The sequence below is a fragment of the Hypomesus transpacificus genome, unplaced genomic scaffold (genome assembly GCF_021917145.1).
Source record: "Hypomesus transpacificus isolate Combined female unplaced genomic scaffold, fHypTra1 scaffold_316, whole genome shotgun sequence".
Taxonomy (NCBI): Eukaryota; Metazoa; Chordata; class Actinopteri; order Osmeriformes; family Osmeridae; genus Hypomesus; species Hypomesus transpacificus.
In genome coordinates this window covers 40,001-65,000 of record NW_025813844.1, presented here as the reverse complement: position 1 = coordinate 65,000, position 25,000 = coordinate 40,001, and the positions used below count along the sequence as shown (strand labels likewise).

The following is a 25,000-nucleotide window of genomic DNA, read 5'->3' as shown; positions in this document are numbered from 1 at the left end:
ACTAGCATCAAGATAACAGCGAACTCCGTCACATGTACTTTTGACGAAAATATTTGCTTTATCTGATTGGGAACACAACTATTTATCAATGCATGTTGTTTGCAAACGTATGATTTGAGGTAATCCTTAGGATGGACATGGATTTGGTAAATATAAACGGAGCATGAATTGCTAAACTACTTACCATCATCTTTGCGGTTCTTTCGAGAAAACAGTACCAGCGTCCAATCCCAGAAGCCCTTTCGAAGCAGTTTGACGGGGTGCGTTCAGGAGGAGCAGAACGTTACTAAACGTTTAGAACTTAATTGAAAGCAAATGTGTAAATGAAACCAATGGCAATTTGCATTATTACATATATTTTTTATTTATTACACTTTTCTTTTTACAATAAGGTACATTGAACAAGGGGGACGACACTGACTGCACTGTTAGATCACTGAGGTCCTTGAAAATAAGAGTGAAACAGTTTAAAAGTTATGCACATGTATTTAAAGCGATTATTGAGTCCATCCATTTTGAGGTACAAATATAATATAAAGGTAACAAATATAAACTACTAAAGGAAAAAATAAATAAAGGAAGTACAAACTCACATATTTCAATATCAGTGGTCATGAAATTACCTAGTTAAAGTGTCTGTAAACTAGAACTGAAAATGAGTTTTAAGTTCATCACACCACAGAATAATGTGTTGTTAACTACACATCCAAATTCTAATGAAAAAATGCTTGATACTGGGGGGGGGGGGGGGGGGGGGGCGTCGCCTGAAGGAGCTGAAGCTCCGCCCCCTTGAATTTATTGAATTTAGCAACAACAGTAACACTAGCTAAATCAATTGCAGATATCAGAACAGACCTACCTGCAGTCTCTGAGTGTTTTAAGTGTTAAGTTAATGACTTTGTCTTTTCATCGTACCAGCTCAGTAACAGAATGCAACCGTCTGTGATCTGACATAGATAGGTGGCTGTGATGTCGATAGGTTGGGTTTTGCCCCGCCTAAACCAAACCTGAGCTAGTGATGTGTCGTTCGTGAACGATTCGTTCATTTTGAACGAATCCTTATAAGGACTCGGGAGTAACGAGTCCTCTCAACGAGTGATTCGTTCATTTCCCGACTCGGTCTTTCTACGAGTCTTTGGATCATTTTTCACGTGACCTGCATAGGCTCTGTAGCTAGAGGAAACGAACGATTCGTTCCTTTCCCGACTCGGTCTTTCTACGAGTCTTTGGATCATTTTTCACGTGACCTGTATAGGCTGTAGCAAAAGGAAACGAACGATTCGTTCCTTTCCCGACTCGGTCTTTCTACGAGTCTTTGGATCATTTTTCACGTGACCTGCATAGGCTCTGTAGCTAGAGGAAACGAACGATTCGTTCCTTTCCCGACTCGGTCTTTCTACGAGTCTTTGGATCATTTTTCACGTGACCTGTATAGGCTGTAGCAAGAGGAAACGAACGATTCGTTCCTTTCCCGACTCGGTCTTTCTACGAGTCTTTGGATCATTTTTCACGTGACCTGCATAGGCTCTGTAGCTAGAGGAAACGAATGATTAGTTCCTTCCCCGACTCGGTCTTTCTACGAGTCTTTGGATCCTTTTTTCACGTGACCCGCATTGTATTTTTTAGTAGAGGAAACAGTTTCCTTATTCCCTTTCGCGTGGCCGCTGTTTTAGTAAGACGTGAATGAATGATATTCGCTCAAGTCATCATACTGACTGGTTTTGTTATTTTCACTTTACATTTACACTTACAGTTTAGTGCAGTGTAATTGTTTGACGTGATAATTAAATGCTAGTGTGATAATACATGACCAAATCATACAAACTCATGATACATTATTTTAATGCAGGAATTTATTTTGAAATAGTATTTGCTGGTGCACATGTCATGCACTAACCTACAGTGGACGTATAGGGGCTATACGTCCTTTGCAGTGGACGTATAGCCCCCAACCCCCCCCCCCCCCCCCCCCCCTGAAATGAACAAATGACTCGAAAAAAGATTCGTTCATTTTACTGAACGAGATTCAAAGAACCGAATCAGTAAAAAGAACCGAACTTCCCATCACTAACCTGAGCTGAAAATGGGTGAGAATCTGTTCAACTCCACATCTCAGTGCGACAAAGTTTTCGCGCTTTGCACATGCTTTCAGCAACTCATTTCACGTGTATATACGTCTCATGTATATTATGTACTGAGAAGCAAATAATGGAATTTGCTTTACAGCACCTTTAATGACAGCTTCCAATAAATAATTATCATGTATACTTTTATAAACATTTATAAAACGGAACCTAGAAGCACCATATCCTGAGTTCTGAGCTTTGTGTAAACAGGTGCATTATTCTGCTGGATGGAATAAAAAATATGGGAAACACATGATGTCATTAGTAAACAACTAGTTATCCCTACAGTCATCATCATCAGAATAATAATAATTATAATAATCTTTTGCATATTCATTTACTTTTAAGGAGCTCCTGTTAGCTACCATAATGTAGAGATCTGTTTCTATAGGTCAGAGTTGCCCCTGGCAACAGTAACCTAGTTTGCGACCAGGAAGGGATTCAACAATGAGGTTACAGCATGGTCATTGCGAGGTAATTTTCCCATTAATTCCTTGGTGACCAAAATGGAGTCCCTCGTGCCCCATGTGGTCACCATGAGGTCTGCCAGGGTCACAGCATCCTTCGCCTCCTCCAGGGAACTCTTGGGGATGGGGTCGTGTGTTTCCAAGCTGTTCATCAATCCTTTCAACTTCTTAAACTCTTTTCTCTTCAGTTGTTCTATTATGTTGCACAATGTGTTGATCCATCGGCGTCCGTGGTTACCTTCACTGGAGACTTTGTTTTCTGACGCTGGGAGCAGGATATGAAGGTTTGTTAAGTCCTCAGCAAAGGCAGAACTAACACTGTCCCTGAACCTGTACATGTGAGTATCCTAAATAAGGAGACTGATTTGTTAATCTCTAAACAGTTTAGTATCGGTGGTCATGAAATCCAATACCTCCCTCTTGTTAACTAGATGAAGTGGGATTCTCCTCTGAGAACTTTCTAAGTCTTGTCGATTATTCTCCTAATTTGGGGCATCTTTACACAACAATCTTATAAAGCCACTGCACTATTACGAGTGTCACTTTTATCGAGATCTTAAACTCCAAACAATTTCATTTTTTACAATACCACATGCATGGCAGTTGAAGAAGAAAAAAAAAGAACTTAGTTACCTTTGCAGTGCCTGGTGAAATAAAACGTGTTCCTTAACACCAAATACATACATCTGATTCTATAACACTTAGGAAACACCTTTGAAGGAAGTGCTGTTACAGTAAAGGGTTAGGGTTAGAGCTTGTGACCTGATCAAAAGCCCTGATCTCTGCAATGCGCCTTGAATACTATGGTGGCCCAAAACTTGATAAACAGGGTGATGATCAAATCAAATTATTTATATTGCCCTTTTTACACTCAAGCATGTCACAGAGGGCTTCACATACGCCCTTAGAACTGCCCCTCAATGATGAGGCCAGGAACAACAGTCTGGAAGGAGGAAGGGGGGCCAGGGGGGGACTAAGGATTATCTGTGACTGTTATGTATTCTTATGAAAGGTGTTGTTGTGAGTGTGGGAGTGAACAACATCTTATCAAGAACAGAGGAAAGGGAAGCTGCCAAGGGGTGACAGCTGGGAAAGCTCAGATTTGAAGGCCCTGTGTTTGGGTTACTGCTGATTATGGGATATATGTCCACCATGGGAATAAAGTAAGGGCCAAGAGTGGCATTGAGGGTGACGCACCTTGGATACTTGGAATAACATTGAGAAATAGTATGAGGCCGGGCGGGGGATTATCCTCATAATGACTGGGGGTCAGATGGCTGAGTGGTTAGGAAATCTGATTATTAATCATAAGGTTGCCGGTTCAAACGTCAATTGGCTGTGCCAAATGACGTTCTTGAGTGTTCTTGAGTGTTCTTGGGTCTGTAAGTTTCTCTGGATAAGAGTGTCTGCTAAATGACTATATAACAGGTTGGACCTTGTGCCTGTTAGCTTGTGTCTCCCTGTACCACTGCTGTATTGCTGAATAAACCTCTCAAGCCACCTTGACTTTGAAAGATATTCTGTCTACTTTTTATCCAAACAAAAATATAGTATAGTAATATAGTCAAATATCCTACAATAGAAATGTAAATGTTACCAGAGGAAGCTTTGAGAATGAGCCGGCGACACCAGCGGCGAAGCATCTTCAGTTTGGTCTTTTCCACAATCGTCAGATTGAGTTCTGAGATCCCCGAACTCAGAAACAGCTCGAATGAGGCATGCTGGCTCGGACTGTAATCAGGGAGAAAAGTGTATTTCTGATTGGGGGAAACAGTAAAGGGGGAGATGGATGACAAGAAAAAGGAAGAGAGAGAAAGAGAGAGAGACAGATACGGTAGATTAGTAACTTTCCTTTAAGCAGCTTCAGAAAACAACATTTTGGAATCCCCAACAGCTCTTTAGACACAATTAAAATCCCGTTTTGAGAAATGCAGAGGGTTGAATGTTTTGGACAGTCCAAAACATAACAGCAGCATCAGAAGGACCACCACCACTGAACATCTCACCTTGGGCTGTAGTTGAAAGTCGTGTTGGAGGTCAGACATCAAAGTATATTTGGCTTTGGGTCTGAACATACAGTTGGAGCTTGTCTTGACGTATGCATACTTCTTGTTACTCTCCACCACCTGGCACATGGACAAAGTAGAAAACTATAGTATGAATATGTATTTATTGGAATGGGTATAGAGGGTGAGCATTCAGATTCGCATAGTCTAAAATGATTGTTATTTAGTGTGTTTCTTATTTTATATCTGTTTAAAAATCTCACCTGTAAGAACGGAACATTCCTCGGGATCAGGAACACCCAGAGCCTGTTCTGATTGGCCGTCACTTTGGGTTCCAGGAAGAACAACACCTGTCCTTTAACAGGGTGGTTGGAGAACTTGTTTTTCCGGACGAGAGCAAACCGTGAGAGTCCATGTATGGTGACGCTGACGTGATGGTGGGTCACCATCTGAGGGTACAGGAACTCCCTCTGCTCACGGCTCACATGCAGCACTCGGAGGTTCTCCGCTGCATACACTGCACACACACACACACACATTACACACATAACACACATTACACACACAAACACATTATGCACACACACACCTTACACACATTACACACACACACATTACAGACACATTATACACACATATTATACACACACATTGTACGCACACACGTATTATACACACACATTATACACACACACGCACGCATAACACCCCCACACAACAAACACACGTTACACGCACACATAAATATAGAAAAGTCTAGCTTTTCTCATCCACTAAAGATTTCCAAGAGCAACCCACCGTCAGTCTCACAGTGTGGCAGGTCCAGTCGATACATGAGTGTCTCTGGGCTGGTGATGCAGTACAGGGGCCCTGCTGGTTCATAGCCACTGTTGGTCAGGATCCTCTCGTCCCAGTGTTCAGGGTAGTACTCCACACTTCCTTCTCCCAACATTCCAAACACCAGCCCCGTGGCCCTGCACCTGAAGTGCCCGGCGGAAGGACACGTGTACCTTGGGGGGAGGGTAGAGGTGGGGGTGGGGGTGGGGGAGGGGAGGGGAGGGGTGGGGGTGGGGGAGGGGTGGGGGTGGGGGTGGGGGAGGTGTGGGGGTGGGGGTGGGGGAGGGGAGGGGTGGGGTGGGGGTGGGGTGGGGTGGGGTAGGGGTGGGGTGGGGTAGGGGTAGGGGTAGGGGTAGGGGTAGGGGTAGGGGTAGGGGTGGGGTAGGGGTGGGGTGGGGTAGGGGTGGGGTGGGGTAGGGGTGGGGTAGGGGTGGGGGTGGGGTGGGGGTGGGGTGGGGTAGGGGTAGGGGTGGGGTAGGGGTTTGGGGTGCGGTGGGGGTTTAGGGTGGGGTTTTGGGGGGCCACAATGGAAACAATTACTTCATATATATCTATTATTATGAAGAATTATTCATCAAAATGCCCTTTTGTTGAACTGAACTAGGATAAACTATGAATTTGTTTTGTAATTTGTTCAAGGTATTCCACAATGAAAGCAAAGGTCCAGATCGAAAAAAAGCTTTTTAAATGTACTTTTATATGTTACTAACCTGTACGACATATTTGAAACAGAAGGAGCAAATTCCTCAGTGCTCTGTAAACAACGACAAAGAGCAATGATTAGACCACCAAAACAACTGTTAGCTGTTTCTGTGCCATTTAGCTCAGTTACGTGGAAATATGTAACGTATCCGACATCTCTTGGGTATCCGACCGTGGTGAGTGCCTCAAAGGGTTCCATCTTCACTCGTGCCAAACATTCCTGAGAATCAGAGGACTCTTCATTGTCTGATCTGTGGGACAAGAGACTGTATGGAGAAGAAAATTGGTATTGAAACCCTGGACAGATTTTCCCTGCATTGTTTTTGTGTCTGTGTGTGTGTGTTTGTGTCTCTGTGTGTGTGTGTGTGCGTGCGTGTGTGTGTGTGTGTGGAGGGGAATTGGGATGTTACTGAAACTCACTTCACGGTTTGCAGTAAACCCATCCTGTACATGTTGAGTTTTGCGAATCCTTCTTTGGTGATCGGATTGTCATGCAAGCTGAAACGAGGGTACAGATGAACCACTCCAAATATCACAGGGATTACACACCTGGATTACACACCTGGATTACGCAATTGCGATCCCGTGACTCACCTGAGCACTTCAGCCTTGTGCAGGTGGGGGAACAGAAGGTCCAGATGCTCGTCCCTCAGGCCACAGTGGTTCAGGTCCAGTTCTGACAAGTCCTTGGAGGAGTCGAGGACCAGAGCCAGGGAAGAACAGTCCCTCAGGTCCAGAGGAGTCTGACTGAGGTCTACCTTCCTGCCCAGGGCGTTCAAGAGCGGGATGGCCAGCCTGTCTCGCCTGCCGGCTACCAGATGCAAAAGTCGCAGCAGAGTGGACTTCCCAAGACTGGACGGGAACGCATATTCATTAAACATTAAATTCATGATTTATTCACAATTATACACTGTTTATACAGAATAATTAGAGACAATGATGTGAGTATACATACAGATGCTTTGGTCATAGTCACAATTACGACTGTTCTTGTAACTGTTTATTATATATTCAAATAACTCTATCTCCAGATCAAAGACGTCGAGTAAAATCCAAGAACCTTATAAAAATATCTCGCAAATTTTACCTCAGACAGACCCTTGGTAAAACACGACACAGCTCTTCCAGTCCAGCATCTTCTACCACACAGTCGGTGATATTGAGCTCGGTGTCAGTGTGGGAGTCTTCAATAGCAGAGCAGAGGATATTGCAGTCTGTAGAACACAGGTGGAGTTGGTCCTCTTCCAAGGTCAGGTCCATGGAGGAAGAGCAGGAGAGGTCTAGTTTGTGCTGCAGAACCGCCAAGATGGCAGCCGCCACACCTGTCATTGTCCTGATCTTGTCCACCATGTGCAGCAGATCCAACAAGAGCCTCCTGTCCACCCTGTAATGAGGTGTCTTTTTATTTTTCATCGAGCCCTATCAAGGTGTATTTATTTTGTACATGAAAAAGACCAAGAAGCATAGCGGTGAGAATTTCCAAGCACAGTCAAGACGATCAACTATAGGCAACCACTGTCCGACTCCTTACCAAGATAATCTTATTTCCTGGCTGGTTTAGGCAAAGCGGAGAAGTGCAGTGGAAAAATTCAGATACTGAAGTAAAAATAAAACCTGAGCTCTGTGATTCTGTGTAGAGTAAATGTCTGAAGTAAGTTCTCCATTTTCTCCACGGGAATGCTGGTCCACATGAGGTTGAGTTTCACCCCGTCGCTGTAGTGCAGCGCAAAACGCAACGCGTCGCAGTCCTCTACGTCCAGGGACAGGTTACTGAGGTTGATCCATTGGCATGTCGATGTCAGAAAAGGGTTCACAAGATGTCCTGCGCGCTGTTGGTATACGGCTCTCAAGACCGTCCTGGTAAAGGGGCCGTTCACTCTGTGCAAAAACAAAACAACGCAAGAACTGTCACACTCAATGCAGGCTCTCTCGTTAAAATGTGTAAGTGTAAGGTCAATACGCTCGGGATAAGAGCGTCTGCTGAATGACTAAATGTAAATGTAAGGTCCATCTAGGGTTTTCCAATGGTCTGCAAACTGTATTTCACATGGAGAAAGCTCTGAATGGATCTAGGTAAGACACAAGACACTTCAAGAGGTGAAAGGGGAATCGTATTCTAGTGTAAAATTGTCTACGCCTTGTACTGTGAAATTTTCTACGTCTTTAACCTTCTAAGTTCAAAAACGGCACTGTGAGTCAGTGACGTTTGACGCAAAGTGTTCATTGGTCTTTTGATCCCGGGATCTGACTGGTCTTTTCTCTCTGGATATTCCCTTGTATACCATGTATTTTCCTCCTGTTATCTTGTGTTTTTTTACTATTGGTAATTACAGATGGTCACAGATTCTACGCATTTTCACAAAACTGTTCCCTTCTCCTGGGGGTTTTCGATTACAAATGCACCTTTGACCTTCCATAAACTTGGACATGTAAAGGCCCCTGTTGGATGTTTACATACCGGCCTTGTCTTAGAATGGAGGCTGTAGCTCTTAATTAAGACTAGAGTGCTCACGCTTTGTTTGTTTTTTTTACAAATAAATTCCTCTCTACCCAGGGCTAGTACTGACCATAGACTGGCAGCTGCTCTCTACCCAGGGCTAGTACTGACCATAGACTGGCAGCTGCTCTCTACCCAGGGCTAGTACTGACCATAGACTGGCAGCTGCTCTCTACCCAGGGCTAGTACTGACCATAGACTGGCAGCTCCTCTCTACTCAGGGCTGGTACTGACCATAGACTGGCAGCTGCTCTACTCAGGGCTAGTACTGACCATAAACTGGCAGCTGCTCTCTACTCAGGGCTAGTACTGACTGGTAGCTGCTCTACTCAGGGCTAGTACTGACCATAAACTGGCAGCTCCTCTCTACTCAGGGCTAGTACTGACCATAGACTGGCAGCTGCGCTCTACTCAGGGCTAGTACTGACCATAGACTGGCAGCTGCTCTCTACTCAGGGCTGGTACTGACCATAGACTGGCAGCTGCTCTACTCAGGGCTAGTACTGACCATAAACTGGCAGCTGCTCTCTACTCAGGGCTAGTACTGACTGGTAGCTGCTCTACTCAGGGCTAGTACTGACCATAAACTGGCAGCTCCTCTCTACTCAGGGCTAGTACTGACCATAGACGGGCAGCTGCGCTCTACTCAGGGCTAGTACTGACCATAGACTGGCAGCTGCTCTCTACTCAGGGCTTGTACTGACCATAGACTGGTAGCTGCTCTACTCAGGGCTAGTACTGACCATAAACTGGCAGCTCCTCTCTACTCAGGGCTAGTACTGACCATAGACTGGCAGCTCCAGTTTAGACTCTGTGGCGTCGGTCCCTCAACGCGCCTCTTGATTTATAGCTAAGGGGCCTCTCTGTCTGCGATGGAAAAATGCAACAACTCGTCTTCTCTCACACTCCTCTGCTGTTGACGTGCAGATCTCTCACTTGGGCTCCCTGAGACTCACTTATCTATCATTTTGTGGTAATAACAATCAGTCAACAGCTTTTCATATGGTTTCCAGTAATATAATATACTAAAAGGGGTGATTGAGAATTTCTTTTTCAATCAGATAAACCCATCAGATCATAACCCATCTTCATCATTTCAACAGTGTGATGTCATTTCCTCGTCAGTATTGTCAGACCTTTGAAAGCGAGCGTTACTGAAGAGGGGGAGAAGATCTCCTGGCTCGGCTCGGATCTTCTTCAGGTCGACGGAGATGGGATTGGTGGTGGTCGCCAGCAGGTAAAGAAGCACCTTCCATTCCAGAGTGCTGTCGGAGAGATCATTGTTGACCTTCTCCAGGAAGCACTGGGTTAGCTCCTTATCCTGAGCCTGGAACACCATGAGAGCCAACTTCTGCAGAGTCTCCTGATTCAATCTATCTTGGACGAAAACACGTAAAACAAACAAGCTATTTTTCAGCAAAAGAAAATAAGCTTTTCCATGTTTTCAGGGGTGATGTCAGGAGTGATTGAACAACCATGTTCTAGTTCTCCTTCAGGTGTTTGTGAGTAGGAATGGGGATTTCTTTATGTTTACAGCGATCACCTTTAAACTTGCCTGATAGTTAGCGGAGCCTCAAGGCACAATAGCGCTGTGAGAAAGTTCCCTTCGAGTGGCCAGTCTGTCAGGTTCAGGATCTTCACTCTCCACACCCTCAACAGAGAGACCAAGCTACTTACCAACCTCCCCTGAACCCTTTTGGTTAAACTTGAACAGTAAAAGACGAGAGCCAGCTCCTCGATTACCAGACGATTAAAAAATGACTTTGACTTTATCAGTCTGGCCAGTTTCAGTATAGAAACGTTGTTTGTTCTGCAAAACAGATTCATTTGGGATGTTATTTGTCTTCACAATGATTTTAACCATGAATACAGATATCACAGAATACTAAATCAAATGAGTTGCTCCAGGTCTTGCCCTTTACTGTCTGATTAAATCCTTCTTGCAACATGGACAGAGTTCAGCTTGTCTGACAGCACTACTAGAGTCCAGTCTTTGCATACAAAATCGTAAATAAACATTTATGCAGACCTAAGAGTGTGAATTTCTTTCACTTGTTTGAAGAGCAGCTGGGCTCCTTCAATGGAGACACTCTCTGGGGTAAGCGTCATATTGAGAGGTTGTCCATCAGGAACAAGGTTCTCAGTCCCCAGGAGAGAACCCAGCGCTCTGCAGGATTCTGTAGTCAACCATCCGTTCAGAGTGATGTTGAAGTTGACGGCTTGGAGGATGGAGACGGCTAACTGTGTGTTCAGATCACCGGAGGAGCACAATATCTCACACAATGAAAAGATGACCTGCTCTTTGCAACTGAGAAGAAAAAACACACGAAAAAATTACACGGGAAACCAATGAATTCCACAACAGATGTGACAAAAAAAAAAAAAAAAAAACTTTTATGAAGAAAATTACCACAGCTTTGCGCAAAGGTCTCGTAAAAACTGTTGGGCTGAGAGCTCAGATGAGTACGCGGAATGGAGAGCTGTCAGTAAAGCTTGCAGAGACGGCTGTCCCGTCTCGTTGTCGTCCAGAGCGCTATAAACACAAAGGTGCCTTATACAGGACCTCTGGACGGCAGACGAGGAGAGGTGGTTCGCCAGCCCTTCAATCTCATCTTGGGGAGAAACCCTGGCATAAAATTTTTTAAGACATGACAAAGAAAACTTTTAAAAAGTGTAATTGGATTGTAAACCCTTAATAGGCCAAATGTTTGTTTTAAGTGTATTTTAAAGGTGGGAAATATTTTGCATTAAATTGAGTAACTAAATACTCCTATTTTATCATGTGAATTTTGCATTTAGAAAAGTACATAACCTAATTCAAAGCAAGCAGCGTATAAGCCTAGACTTTTTGCAATTATGTTGAGTCGAAATACAGTGTTACTACAAGAATAGATCTTGTCCAATCAGCACACTGGCATCAAGGTTAGGAAAAGCACTACACAGTGATCGACAGTGATGCGCTTTAAACTCACCACAGTTGTGAGATGTGCGGCAAGTATTGGATGAATCGCTTTATGTTCTCATCAGTCCAGTTCACGGACCAATCCTTCAGATAAACAGGTCTTTTCTGCTGTGTAAGTTTCAACACTGTGAGTAAAACAGAACCCTCTTCCCCACACATATTGGTAACCCAGACGGCCGGAGCAGACAGCAATATCGTCTGAATTGTTGAGATGATTTGTTCATTTGGTTCGAACTGGAACTCCACCGCGGAGGAGTACAGATTGAGGAGAAATTTGGTTTGTTCCTGTTCCATGTTACCGCAGTCGAATGGGAAGTTTGGGTAGCTACAGACATCGGACAGCAATTTCAAGGTTTGCTCTCCAGTCTGGTCTTCATGTTGTTTTGCCAACCGGAAAAGATTCAGAAGCCGTTTGATGGTTTTGGATTGGGTGTCACTGTATTGGATGAGGATGTAGTCGTTGAATCTGAGTAGAGATATTTATCATGTTACATGGATTTATTTATAACAGAAATCGACTGTCAAATCAAAAACGATTGATGACGCTGTAGTCTATAAATATTTGACATGGATTGTCCAGAAAATGCGCTAACGATTGTAAATTTTAATGACTTGCCTCAGCTGTGAAATGAATGGCAGAAACACTAACAGTTTCCCCAGTTCAGTGTCATCATCGGACAGTCCTACTTCCATGGGCCTCTTCACCCCTGTCACCTTCAGCACATCCAGGAGAGCGGAGATCCTACTGTCGGCGAGGCTGATCTGCCAAACCGGCGGGACCGAGTGGAAAACAGGCAACAGCTCGGGCAGCACTGTCACACCCTGGCTGTTCTCGTACGACTTAACATGCTGGTACAGAAGCAGAGCAAAAGTGGTCTTATTCTCAGTGGAGTCTGAGTTGGTCACTGGTAGAATCCTGTGGAGGAGGTCCATGCATTTGTGTCCGGTCTCTTTCTGTTTCAGGGCCCCATGTAACAACAGATCCAGCTGGAAGGACCTTGCCCACGCCTCAAACGAATTACTCCTGTCACCTGAATCAACAAATCTGAAGGAATGGTTATGATACAATTGTATTATGAAAGCAATAATGATTGATCTTTCTCTGTATTCTGCCTCTTCCTTACTACACTGCAGTTTTAATAGTGGAGTTGAGAACATTTTACTTGAACATCTTAGCCAAACTAAACTTTCCTACTGTTTATTTGTCTCCAAACCTGATTATGTTGATGTTGGGCAGGCTATCCAATATGGCTTTCGTCAGGGATTCATCAATATGTGGAGTGTCTCTGTCAAGGTGCAGGCAGAGTTCCACAGACTCTGCTCCCCTCTGCTTCAGAAACTCTCCTGTCCTCTGGAACACCCCCTGGTCATTTTGTCCCTCGACAGCAGACAGGTGGAGTTCTCCGTCACATAATCTTAGCAATCTGTCGAAATCAGCCTGGGTATCTGGGTGGAGAGCCACTTTCCACATCTGACACTGTCTGATGGGGTCCAGACTGTCAAACCAATGAAGGAATTTGGGTTAAATAAACATACAAGCTTTCATATTTCACCTTAAATAGCCTTCATGTCTTTGTATGATTTATTTATTTGTATTCATTTGTATTTTTTTGTGCGTCTGCCCTGTGCAGGCTTACCTCAGATGCGCAATATTTCCCAGAGAGCTCAGGAAAAGTTTCAGTCCTCTGTCGGATATAGCGCAGTCATCTAGGTAGAGACAGACGACCTGGCATTCTGATTGGTTGATCACGTAGGAGACGGCACAGCACTGCTGGGGGTCAAGTTCCTCACCCGATAGCTTGAATTCAAAGTTGACCTTCTGCAGGAAGCTTGCACAGGCTTCAGGTGATTGGTGCTCAAACAGGCACTGGCAGGTAAACAAGAGATTTTCTGAGGAGACCAATGCATCATAATCTTCGTCGCGACTAGGATGGATGAATGTGTCTATGATCTTTTCCATGTAAGAATAAGATATGTTCCTTATTTCTTCCGCGTGCACGACACAATTCATGAGCTCCGCGAGGCGGCTGGACATGAGTCCACAGAGGAAACAGACAACGTACTTCAGGTACTTTCCGTCTTCGGTCCTGCATTTCCGAAGGACATCGCTAATGTTGCCTGGTGTCATCAAAAGGAAAAGAGCAGCCCAGAACTCCTGCATGGTGTTGTGCAGGAAGGACGAAGACAGAAACTCTGTCGTTGAAGTTGACAGGTCTTTGGTCGCACCATGTGTGCTGAACGTCAAAAACGCTTGTTGGATGTTGTCTTTGCAGTCCAGTCCTGATAGGTTGACTGATTTATTCAGCATGGCTTGGTAGGACCTTAGCGCTAGGAATCTGATGTTGCCCTTGTGGTCCTGGATGTATTTGTCAAGATGCTCTACATTCTGGTCGCCGTGTATTTTCATGCAATGGCGGAAGATTCGGACGTACATTTCTGTTATCGTGCAAGGGTGAAGATCTGCCTCGGAGGGGTTGAAGGAGATGCAAGCGGTCACTATGAAGGCGTACATGGGAACGTGACACAGGCTAAACACAGCTAGGTTGTTCAGGATGCTGCATTCCTTCGGTTCTGTGGTGCCCAACCTCCACTTAAAATAAGCATGGATGGACTTGTCGTTGAACCCTTTCACCTCCACCCTGTACGAGGGCCAGTCGGTCAGAAACTCGCAGTCCTCCGCTTCCGGTCGGCAGGTAGTGAGGACCTTCGCGTCCCCTAGGATTTCTTTATTCATGATATCTTTTAGAACGGTGTTACTCATCTCTTCGATGACCCCGTCAAACACCACTGTGACGTTTTCTGAATTTTTTTCGAGGTCCTGCAAGACCTCGTCCTCCGTGCCTCGCTCTGGACGGACGTATCTGTCGAAAAGCAGAGACCGGAGGGTGGACGGCTCCGAGGAATGAGATATGGACCTCATCGCTGGCTCGTCAAAGTAGAACATGTAACCCTCTTCAGAATGTTCGTTCTCCGTCCAGAGCCGCAGGAGTTGCTCCACAACGGTTGTTTTCCCGATGCCTGGTTTCCCGACAAGCAGAATGTTCTTTTCGTTGGTTTTCAGTAAATGATCGAGGGATAGTTTTCCTTTGTCCCTTGGGATGTAAGTCTTCAGTTTTTTTTCACGTGCCTTTTTGTACCCTTTGCACTTGATTTTGGACAAGTCACTCTTTTCTGTGTCTAAGACAAGAGGGATGTAGGTAAAGGCTTTCCACTTGTCTCTGAGGAAGTTCATGCTGCGGTCCAGCTTCGCTTGGACCACCTCTGTTGCTTTCATCTTCAGCTGTTTCCTGTATCTCTCGCATGGCCCCAGGTCTGCAAAGACAACAATTTTAAAATTCAGTCTTTCTATAAGAGTTCATGTAATGAGGTTGTCAAAGTACAAAATAGCATTGATGCAAAGGCTTGGTGATACACCAGAATGCCCATAATTGTACATTTCAGGATGATAAAACTACACTTAAATGACTTGTTTTGGTGTACCCTCATTGCCATCTCATACGCAGCACTTTAAAATGCTACAGTAGGTTTTACAGATTAGCAGGTTGCCAGGCCTACCTGAAACTGGACCACTCTGTAAATCAGGGTCCTCTGCAAAGGAGAAGCAGCTGATCCACTGGTGTAAATCTGGGCCCAGCTTGGACTGAGTTCTGGGTAACGTTTTGTGCCTGTTCTCGTACAGAATCTTCAACAGCTCATAACTGGCAACCTCTCCCCTCTTGGTGACCTCGTTGAGTAGCACTTTCGTCTGGGATGACCTCTTCTTGTACGACCTGACCTTTCGCACCACCTTCTCTGGGACGATGTTGAGATCTCTCAGTAGTTCAGTCACCATGGAGGGGTTCTGGAGGTGGGTCTCGAGGGACCTGCGGCCGTTCTGAAGGTACTCCAGAGCGAACTGCTGAGTGCTCGCCATGGTCTCTCTGGTTCCCCTGGTTCCCCTGGTTCCCTGGTTCCTCTGGTTCCTCTGGTTCCCTGGTTCCTCTGGTTCCCCTGGTTCCTCTGGTTCCTCTGGTCTCTCTGGTTCCTCTGGTCCCCTGGTTCCCCTGGTTCCCTTGGTTCCCTGGTTCCTCTGGTCTCTCTGGTTCCCCTGGTTCCCCTGGTTCCTCTGGTTCCCCTGGTTCCTCTGGTTCCTCTGGTCTCTCTGGTTCCCCTGGTTCCCTGGTTCCCTGGTTCCTCTGGTTCCTCTGGTTCCCTGGTTCCTCTGGTTCCCCTGGTTCCTCTGGTTCCTCTGGTCTCTCTGGTTCCTCTGGTCCCCTGGTTCCCCTGGTTCCCCTGGTTCCCTTGGTTCCCTGGTTCCTCTGGTCTCTCTGGTTCCCCTGGTTCCCCTGGTTCCTCTGGTTCCCCTGGTTCCTCTGGTTCCTCTGGTCTCTCTGGTTCCCCTGGTTCCCTGGTTCCCTGGTTCCCCTGGTTCCCCTGGTTCCTCTGGTTCCCCTGGTTCCCCTGGTTCCCCTGGTTCCTCTGGTTCCCCTGGTTCCCTGGTTCCTCTGGTTCCTCTGGTTCCCCGTCACAGACAGTCTCAGCCCAGGCTCTCCATACAGTCAGTCTATGATAGAAAACATTAATACTAGAATGACCACAACTGTGATGTTATCAGTTTATCTTCCTCCTTCCTCATATCATATATATGTGTGCAATAATTAGTTGTTATTATTGTTGAATTAAAAAAATTGAATCCTCCTGGTAGTGATGTGGAAATTGACATCTCACTGTTGAAATGATGAAAATTGATTATGATTATTGATTTATCTGATTGAAAATGACACACTCAAATCTGATTATTGATTATTGATTACTGATTATTATTACCACTAAAGAGTAGAAGATATTGAGCCTAAGTGTGAGATCTGGTTGAGAGAGGCAGAGGAGTGAGGGAGAAGGCCACCTGGAGGCAGACATCATCCTTGGCAGGCAGAGGCCTGAGCTAAAGGGGGTCAGAGACCCCTAACCAGAGTTAGCAGGGGGTGCATTTTGTGGCAAGCGAGCCAAGCGTGCCATGAAATGCACCCCCCTCTATTGTCTGTTCTGTATATCCCAGCATCAAATGATTTTTACTGTACACTGAGGGGACTAGACTGAGTAACCACAGTAGGTTTCAGGCATGTAACACTTTCCTAGTCAGAGTTAGCAGGGGGTGCATTAAGCCTGTCGTGAGATGCACCCCCCCCTCTATTGTCTGTTCTGTATATCCCAGCATCAAATTATTCTTACTGTACACTGAGGGCACTAGTATGAGTAACCACAGTAGGTTTCAGGCATGTAACACTTTCCTAGTCAGTGTTAGCAGGGAGTGCATTGCATTTACATCAAATGGAAAACAAGGCCTGCCATGAAATGCTCTCCCACCGCATACGTTTCTTCCCTTCTACTCCAGCATCATGTATATTTAATAGCATAAATGTAATACCAATACATGTGTATGTATAGGTTGGACAGGTCTGAAATCAGAATAGTCCATGGTAGGTGAGACATACTTCTCTTGAATTCTATGACAAAGAAAGTATAATGTGAGACTTCTGTCTCGCATTATACTTCGTTTGGTTGCGATCAGTGGCGGTCTAGCACATAGTGCGCCCAGGGCGGGTTTATCACTCGCACACATCCCACTTCCAGTGCCGAGTTCCAGTGCGGTTTTTTGAAGTTTGAAGATTGATTGAAGACACAAACCTGACTTTTTGTCTTGTCTGTATTCCTGTTTTGAAATGTTATTTATGGTGTTTACTGTTTGACCTTCTTGTTGGTTCACTGTTTTGGGCGGACAAGTTAAAAACGAAAGTAAAGACTTAATAAATAAAAACTACAGAATCATAATAAAATGCTTACCTGTTTATTCAACCAATAGACGAATCACGAGTATTCGATATAAATGACCGCTACATTAAGGATATATTTCCGCATTGCTCCCTCTACTTCGGTCTCGCTGTCTCCTCCCTACTTGGGGCTCGCACTAACCTTGTGCAGTCGGCTACAGATAAAAAACACCCAATCTTTAACTCCTACACATTTCTGAACATAACCAAACCCTGTGCTTTAAGGACACCTAGCGCACGCACCCACAAAATGTGAGATAAATACTTTTAACTGTCTTTTAACACTGTCAAGTACTCTTGGACATTTACATTTACTCATTTAGAAGACGCTTTTATCCAAAGCGACTTCCAAGAGAGAGCTTTACAAAGTGCATAGGTCACTGATAATAACAACAAGATAGCCCCAAAGCATTGCTGGTAGCCAAAAACAAGAAGTACACATTGTGAACAACCAACAAATAAGTGCTAAAGGGAAGAAACCATAAGAGCATGTAGTTAAGCAAGTTACAATTACACAACATGAATCTCTAAGTGCAAGTGTACCTATAGGAAAGCAATAAGAATAGGATTAACTAAAATAGAATACAACAATTTAAATCAGCTACCACTAACCAACAAGAGCAACAGTCTAAGCAAGAGTCATTGTGATCCTTGAGGAAACTAGCGTTGGGTTCAGCAAACCATTCCTAAGTACCGTTGTACTCCCGGAACAAGTGCGTCTTGAGCCTTCTCTTGAAGGTGGAGAGACAGTCAGTGTCTCTGATGGAGGTGGGGAGTTGATTCCACCACTGGGGGGCCAGTGGACAAAATACGAAATAAACATCTGGAGTGGTATGAATGAATATAATATATGTGTCTTAATTATAAACAGATGTCATCTGTTAGCGAATTACGTAATTTGTCAATTCTGGTGTATCAACTCGCCCCCCAGTATTCAAATTTGGTCAAAATGTCCCCCCCAATATATTGATATAAAATATAAATGTGCTACGTTGCGACAGGTAACCACGCATGCTGACCGAAATCATAATTTCAAAATAAAAAAAATAATTATTCTCCCCCATTGCCGACTCCACGGCTACGGCCTTGATGCTTTGCATAAAGTAGAATATGTAAATAGGATGTGAAAATGTTGTTACCTGAAAGTGTCGACTCGAATGACACGAGTCAACAGGTTGAATAATTATAATGTAACGAGTGTGGAGGAATCTGAGAAAGCATAGCCTACTGACTGTTTGATGACCTGATAATCTAGATAAATGTAGGCCGTACCTCAAATTATAAACAGTACTTGATCCCTACTACAACTTCGGCTCTTGAACACACACGTGTTGAACTGACGCGACCAAACTCAAGCCTCTGATTGGCTGGTGACTGACACCAAAGTTCCTGAACTGTTTGTTGGCGCGGCTTTCATAATTTTATGGACAACGGTGGCGGGAGACGTATGGAACAACAACAGTACATTACGTTTTGTGCTTTTTTTGTTACAGTGAGGCACGGGTAACATATATTTCCTAGCGAGCAAATCGTATTTGCTTCTGGAAGGAGACGCAAGATGGATGATTTTGGAGTATTTGTCGTTTTCGGAATCAACGAAGCGCCCCGTAAACTTCTATGGTAAAGTTCACTGCATGTATAGTGGCGCACTTGTGTGGTTGGTTTACAAATAAGTTATTTTAATTTTAAGTCTTTGAATAATATCAGTCATGTTTGCAGGGGCATTGCAGTGTTAAAAACACGTGAGGCTTGTTTTTCTAGCTAGCAAGAACACGAGCGTCACATTTGCACAGAAAATACAGTTAAGCTAAAATATCATGTCGATTAAAATATCGAAAGACCAAGTGCGCGATTCAGCGATCACTTCCAGTGAATTCAAAACGTGCTCATTCAAATCTATCGTAAATATGCCAGGAATATTACAACCAGCTAAAAATACAACTTTTTTTTAATCGCAGCACCAACGGGTCAGCCTTCAAGTGTGTTGCAGTACCAGATGATTCCCAGCAGGTGGTGCTGTTCTCCAGTGGCCGGTGGGGCGAGCGCATCTGCGTCAACGCGGAGCTGAACGACGCTAACAGAGTACCGATCACAATCGGGAAACTGACGCCATACAACAAGTAGGTCAATATCACCCCTTGAACACACCTGTGTCCATGCCGCTCAGGTAGCTCATTGGTCTTTTGCACATTTTAGTTCAGTGACGGCTGGAATTGACGAACAAAATACTTAGATAATACTTATATAAATGCAACTGTTGTATCGCTTTGAGGGGTGGGTGGGGAGGGGGAATGTAAATATTTATTCCAAAGATAATCTTTTTCTGATGTGCACACACACACACACACACACTCACACACACTACACACACACACACACACACTCACACACACACACACACTCACACACACACACACACACACACTCACACACACACACTCACACACACACACACACACACACACACTCACACACACACACACACTCACACACACACACTCACACACACACACTCACACTCACACTCACACTCACACACACACACACACTCACACACACACACTCACACACACACTCACACACACACACACACACACACACACACACACACACACACTCACACACACACACTCACACACACACACACACACACACACACACTCACACACACACACACACACACACACACACACACACACACTCACACACACACACACACTCACACACACACACACACTCACACACACACTCACACTCACACTCACACTCACACACACACACACACACACACACAGTAGTGACATTGTGTGTACCTGCCCCGTACCCCAGGTGTCTGTCCTGGGAGAGGTGTGAGGAGGAGAGCTGGAGAGAGGGGGCGATGCTGACCATCACCCTGGAAGGAGGGGACCTGGTAAGTACCACCATGTACATCCCTCCATACATACATCCATACATCCCTCCATACATACATACATCCATACATCCCTTCATCCATTCATTCATGCATCCATCTTCACATTAACTGACCGAATGATCCCTGCTCTCTCTTCCTCCTTCCTCTTCCTCGTCTGCCCTCCTCCCCCTTCACACCCCTCCTCCCTCTCTCTTCCCCTCCTCCCTCTCCTCCCCTCCCCTCCTCCCTCTCTCCTCCCCTCCTTCATCTCTCCTCCCTCTCTCCTCCCCTCTTTCCTCTCTCCTCCCCTCCTCCCTCTCTCCTCCCTCTCTCCTCCCTCTCTCCTCCCTCTCTCCTCCCTCTCTCCTTCCTCTCTCCTCCCCTCCTTCCTCTCTCCTCCCCTTCTTCCTCTCTCCTCCTCCTCCCCTCCTCTTCTCCATTTCTCCTCCAGGTGAGAGCAGACCTCTCAGAGGCAGCTGTTACCCTGGCCATGAAGGAGTTCACTCCAGAGGTGAGGCGCAGCCTCCGGCCGAGTCTCAATAAGCTCAAGTAGCTTCCTTCCTTCTCTCTCTCTCTCTCTCTCTCTCTCTCTCTCTCTCTCTCTCTCTCTCTCTCTCTCTCTCTCTCTCTCTCTCTCTCTCTCTCTCTCTCTCTCTCTCTCTCTCTCTCTCTCTCTCTCTCACTCTCTCTCTCACTCTCTCACTCTCTCACTCTCTCTCTCTAAAAGATATAACGTTTGATGAAATCTACCCGGCAACAGATGTCCCGTAGGCAGACCGTTTCAGTAGAGCCCTGTACTGAGTGTGCTGTGCTGTGCTCCAGGGCTCTGGGGCGCCCCCTGCTGTCCGGGAGGGGAAGAGGAGGAGAGAGGACGAAGACGAGAACATGTGTCCCAACGACGACTCGCCACAGAGGTCCACCCCGCTCAGGAGGGTCAAAGGTCACGGCAAGGGAAGTCAGACCAGGCTGTTCCAGCAGGGGGGCGCGACCCGTACCCCTCAGAACCCCCCCAGGGGGCGGGGGAGACAGGCCAAGACTCCCACACAGACTGGTAGGTGTGGGAGGGGGCGAGGGAGAGAGTGTGGGGTGGGGAGAGTGTATATCACTGTGTGTCGGAAAGAGATTCTCCATGTGTGTCTTATGCAGCCTACTACCTGGTACCCTCTCAACTTTGACCCTCCCTCGCTCCCTGCAGCCTCATTGGCTGGTCCGTCAGGTCGCTGGGGTCAGAGTATGTGTCTGATAGACCCCCAGACAGCCATCCTGATTGGAGGACAAGGCTGCAGGATGCAGTTCTGTAAGGATCCTATGTGGAAGCTGTGTACAGGTGGGTTTAGACACGCACACAAATATATACATACCACACACAACAGGCTTCCCTCTGACCGACACCTCACTTCCTGTCCCCTTCGCACCCAATCAGAGGACATGTCCTGGGTTGCCGCGGAGACACTGGCGGAAGGCCCCACTCCGGAGGCCAGGATTGGCCACACGGCGACCTACGACCCTGACTCCAGACGGATCTTCGTGTTCGGCGGCTCCAAGAACAGGAAGTGGTTCAACGACGTTCACATCCTGGACACACAGAGCTGGAGGTGGAGCACAGTGGAGGTACACACGCATTACACACACACACACAGCACACACACACACGTACACATAACATACACACACAGTAAACACACACACGGTACACATCCTCTCTCCCCTCCTCCTCTCCTCAGGCCCAGGGTAAGGTTCCCCCCCTAGCCTACCACAGCTGTAGTATGTTCCGGGGCGAACTATTTGTCCTGGGGGGGGTGTTTCCTCGCCCCCACCCAGAGCCTGATGGCTGCAGCGACTCTCTCTACATCTTCGACCCCCAGCTCTCGATATGGTACCAGCCCATTGTCATGGGAGACAAGCCTGCCCCACGCTCAGGGTGAGTTGAGCATGTGCACACACACACAGCAGAATGCTAGCACTCCTAAATTAATGACGGTATGGCCTCTTCCATTCTCTCCCTGTACCTCCCTCTCTCTCTCTACTTCTCTGTCTCTTCTCTTCTCTACCTCGCTCTCTCTCCCTCTCTTCCTCTCTCTCCCCCTCTACTTCCCTCTCTCTGTCTCCACCTTCCTCTCTCTCTACCTCTCTCTCTCCCTCTCTACTTCCCTCTCTCTGTCTCTACCTCCCTCTCTCTGTCTCCACCTTCCTCCCTCTCTACCTCTCTCTCTCTGTCTCTACTTCCCTCTCTCTGTCTCCACCTTCCTCTCTCTCTACCTCTCTCTCTCCCTCTCTACTTCCCTCTCTCTGTCTCTACCTCCCTCTCTCTGTCTCCACCTTCCTCCCTCTCTACCTCTCTCTCTCTGTCTCTACTTCCCTCTCTCTGTCTCTACCTCCCTCTCTCTGTCTCCACCTTCCTCCCTCTCTACCTCTCTCTCTCCCTCTCTCTCTCTGCAGTCATTCTGCCTGTGTGCTGGGGGGGAAGATCTTCATGTTTGGGGGCTGGGACACACCTGTCTGCTACAATGACATGTACATGCTGGACCTGGGTAAGACGCACACACACACACACCTGTAGATAAACACACACACACCTGTAGATAAACACACACACACACACACACACCTGTAGATAAACACACACACACACCTGTAGATAAACACACACACACACACACCTGTAGATAAACACACACACACACACACCTGTAGATAAACACACACACACACACACCTGTAGATAAACACACACACACACCTGTAGATAAACACACACACACCTGTAGATAAACACACACACACACACACCTGTAGATAAACACACACACACACACACCTGTAGATAAACACACACACACACACACCTGTAGATAAACACACACACACACACACCTGTAGATAAACACACACACACACCTGTAGATAAACACACACACACACACCTGTAGATAAACACACACACACACCTGTAGATAAACACACACACACACACCTGTAGATAAACACACACACACACACAGCTACACCCCTCACCCCCCCCCCCGTGTCTCCACCCAGGTCTGATGGAGTTCAGCGCGGTGCGGACGTCTGGCCGCGCCCCGTCTCCCCGGTGTTGGCACGGCAACGCCCCCCTCTCAGGATCCAGGTTCCTGCTCCACGGGGGGTACGACGGCCATCACGCCCTCACCGACACCTTCATCTTCAACACAGGTGAGGGGGGGGTATATTGTGAGAGAGGGGGAGAGAGAGAGAGAGTGTCTGTGGTTGCCTGTGAGTCAGTGTGTGGGGAGGATCGGTAGTTAACTTCACCAACTCCTCCTTTCGCCCACTTCCTGTCCTCTCGATGACCACTTCCTGTTCTCTCGATGACCACTTCCTGTTTCCTTTTCCAGAGACCAGCAGCTGGACGGAGGTTTTCCACCCTCAGCTCTCTGTGCCTCGCGCCGGCCACTCCATCATCACCATGACAACGGCCAACCGCCTCTCGGGGGAGGGGGGGGGAGAGGAGGGCGGGGCCAGTAAAACCCTGCTGGTGTTTGGGGGCGGAGACAACGAGGGGAATTTCTATTCCGACCTGACAACGGTTGCCGAGCACGAAATGATGGATAAAAGCTAAGAACTACTGAAAGTGCTTCAGGGAAATGGAAGACAAATTACACTCTCTTTTTGTATTTTTTATAAATATACATATTTTGTGTTTTTGTTCTAAACTGTTAAACTATGCAATGTTAAAGTATTTAAATGTTTGATGTTTCTGGACTGTACGTGCCGATACAGGAGGTCGTAACAACAAAAAGGGTTTTAAAGGTTTGATCAAGATTTTTTTTTTACCTAGATATTTTTATATGTTCAAGTTGTCCCTCAGGTGAATGTTTTAACAGTGAAAAGACCATGTTTCTACCATCTTGTTTCTTCTGTAATCATCAGTGTCTCGGAGGAACCTTTTATTAAAACATATAGTTTAAACAATTGTTGAGTTTGTGCTTTCGTTCATCTGTTTTTGCGCTGTGGAAGAGGAGTTGGTTAACTTAAAGCATTACTTTGGACTTGTGGAAGGATTGAGAGACTACGATCAGTTATTTTAAATGTTCATGATTTTAATACTTCCAATATTGCTTTATCACCAAATAATAGAGCAATGTAAAGTACATCAATACTTTTCCTAATTATATTTGATAGGTTTGGAGGTTTTACATTTTTTCTTAAGGCAACTTAAGAAACTCCTTAGTTAAGCAAATTTCCTAAGCAAACTCACCGAGAGAAAGTAACACCGGATACAAGTGCATCACCTGTCAAACACTACGTCACGACTCAAGGTGGCAGTACAGACTACCGTCACTGCTCTTCACTGAAAAAGGTGGCTGAACGTTTTCCTCCCCGTTGTGGATTGTAGGAAGTTGGCAAGTGTCGTTGCTATGGTGACGGCCTATAACGTTTCGACACCAATCTTAAGTCTAGTGAAGATTTTTACACCGGCTTTTAAAATCGTGCGCTGGTGGCACTAACGAACACCTGTGGATTTTCCGAATGGAACCGATTCTGTCCGAACTTTGAACGCGCCCTCCCACCGCGCGCCTCCCTCCTCTCCCCAGTCGTGGTGCAAGCAGCCATGTTGGCTTGCTCTTGTTCCGGTATCGGTAGATTGTGCGCATAGGCTGCATTCGGGCGCAGCTCTGCCTCACTCGCCCGTTGACACGCACTCCCCGTCCACCGAGGAATCG

General features: G+C 46.1%; 3 protein-coding genes across 3 annotated transcripts in view; 1 reads left to right on the top strand and 2 right to left on the bottom strand.

Moving 5' to 3' along the window:
• The window catches only part of cct7 (chaperonin containing TCP1, subunit 7 (eta)), a 7,338-nt gene extending 7,080 nt beyond the window's left edge, over window positions 1–258 (bottom strand). Inside the window, exon 1 of the mRNA XM_047016138.1 lies at window positions 185–258. Within this exon, the coding sequence (XP_046872094.1) occupies window positions 185–190 (6 nt within the window). The 5' untranslated portion in view covers window positions 191–258. The remainder of the gene's footprint in view (window positions 1–184) is intronic.
• Window positions 259–2,792: 2,534 nt separating this feature from the next.
• LOC124464184 lies at window positions 2,793–15,587 on the bottom strand. Its single transcript, XM_047016136.1, has 20 exons — window positions 15,153–15,587; window positions 13,235–14,909; window positions 12,812–13,093; window positions 12,214–12,642; window positions 11,608–12,063; window positions 11,046–11,261; window positions 10,665–10,943; window positions 10,191–10,445; window positions 9,772–10,008; window positions 7,753–8,016; window positions 7,226–7,522; window positions 6,733–6,990; window positions 6,559–6,636; window positions 6,269–6,404; window positions 6,147–6,190; window positions 5,398–5,609; window positions 4,863–5,116; window positions 4,600–4,719; window positions 4,191–4,324; window positions 2,793–2,858 (listed from the first exon to the last, which is right to left on the bottom strand). Exons 1-20 carry the CDS (start codon window positions 15,508–15,510, stop codon window positions 2,834–2,836), a joined length of 6,009 nt encoding a protein of 2,002 aa, XP_046872092.1. The 5' UTR covers window positions 15,511–15,587; the 3' UTR covers window positions 2,793–2,833.
• Window positions 15,588–18,812: 3,225 nt separating this feature from the next.
• On the top strand, window positions 18,813–24,245 carry LOC124464189 (kelch repeat-containing protein). The gene is made up of 11 exons (XM_047016143.1): window positions 18,813–19,024; window positions 19,363–19,524; window positions 20,234–20,315; window positions 20,749–20,808; window positions 21,120–21,348; window positions 21,493–21,624; window positions 21,721–21,908; window positions 22,022–22,218; window positions 22,737–22,828; window positions 23,337–23,489; window positions 23,672–24,245. The coding sequence occupies exons 1-11, from the start codon at window positions 18,963–18,965 to the stop codon at window positions 23,893–23,895; spliced, it is 1,581 nt and encodes a 526-aa protein (XP_046872099.1). The 5' UTR covers window positions 18,813–18,962; the 3' UTR covers window positions 23,896–24,245.
• The last annotated feature ends 755 nt before the right edge of the window (window positions 24,246–25,000 follow it).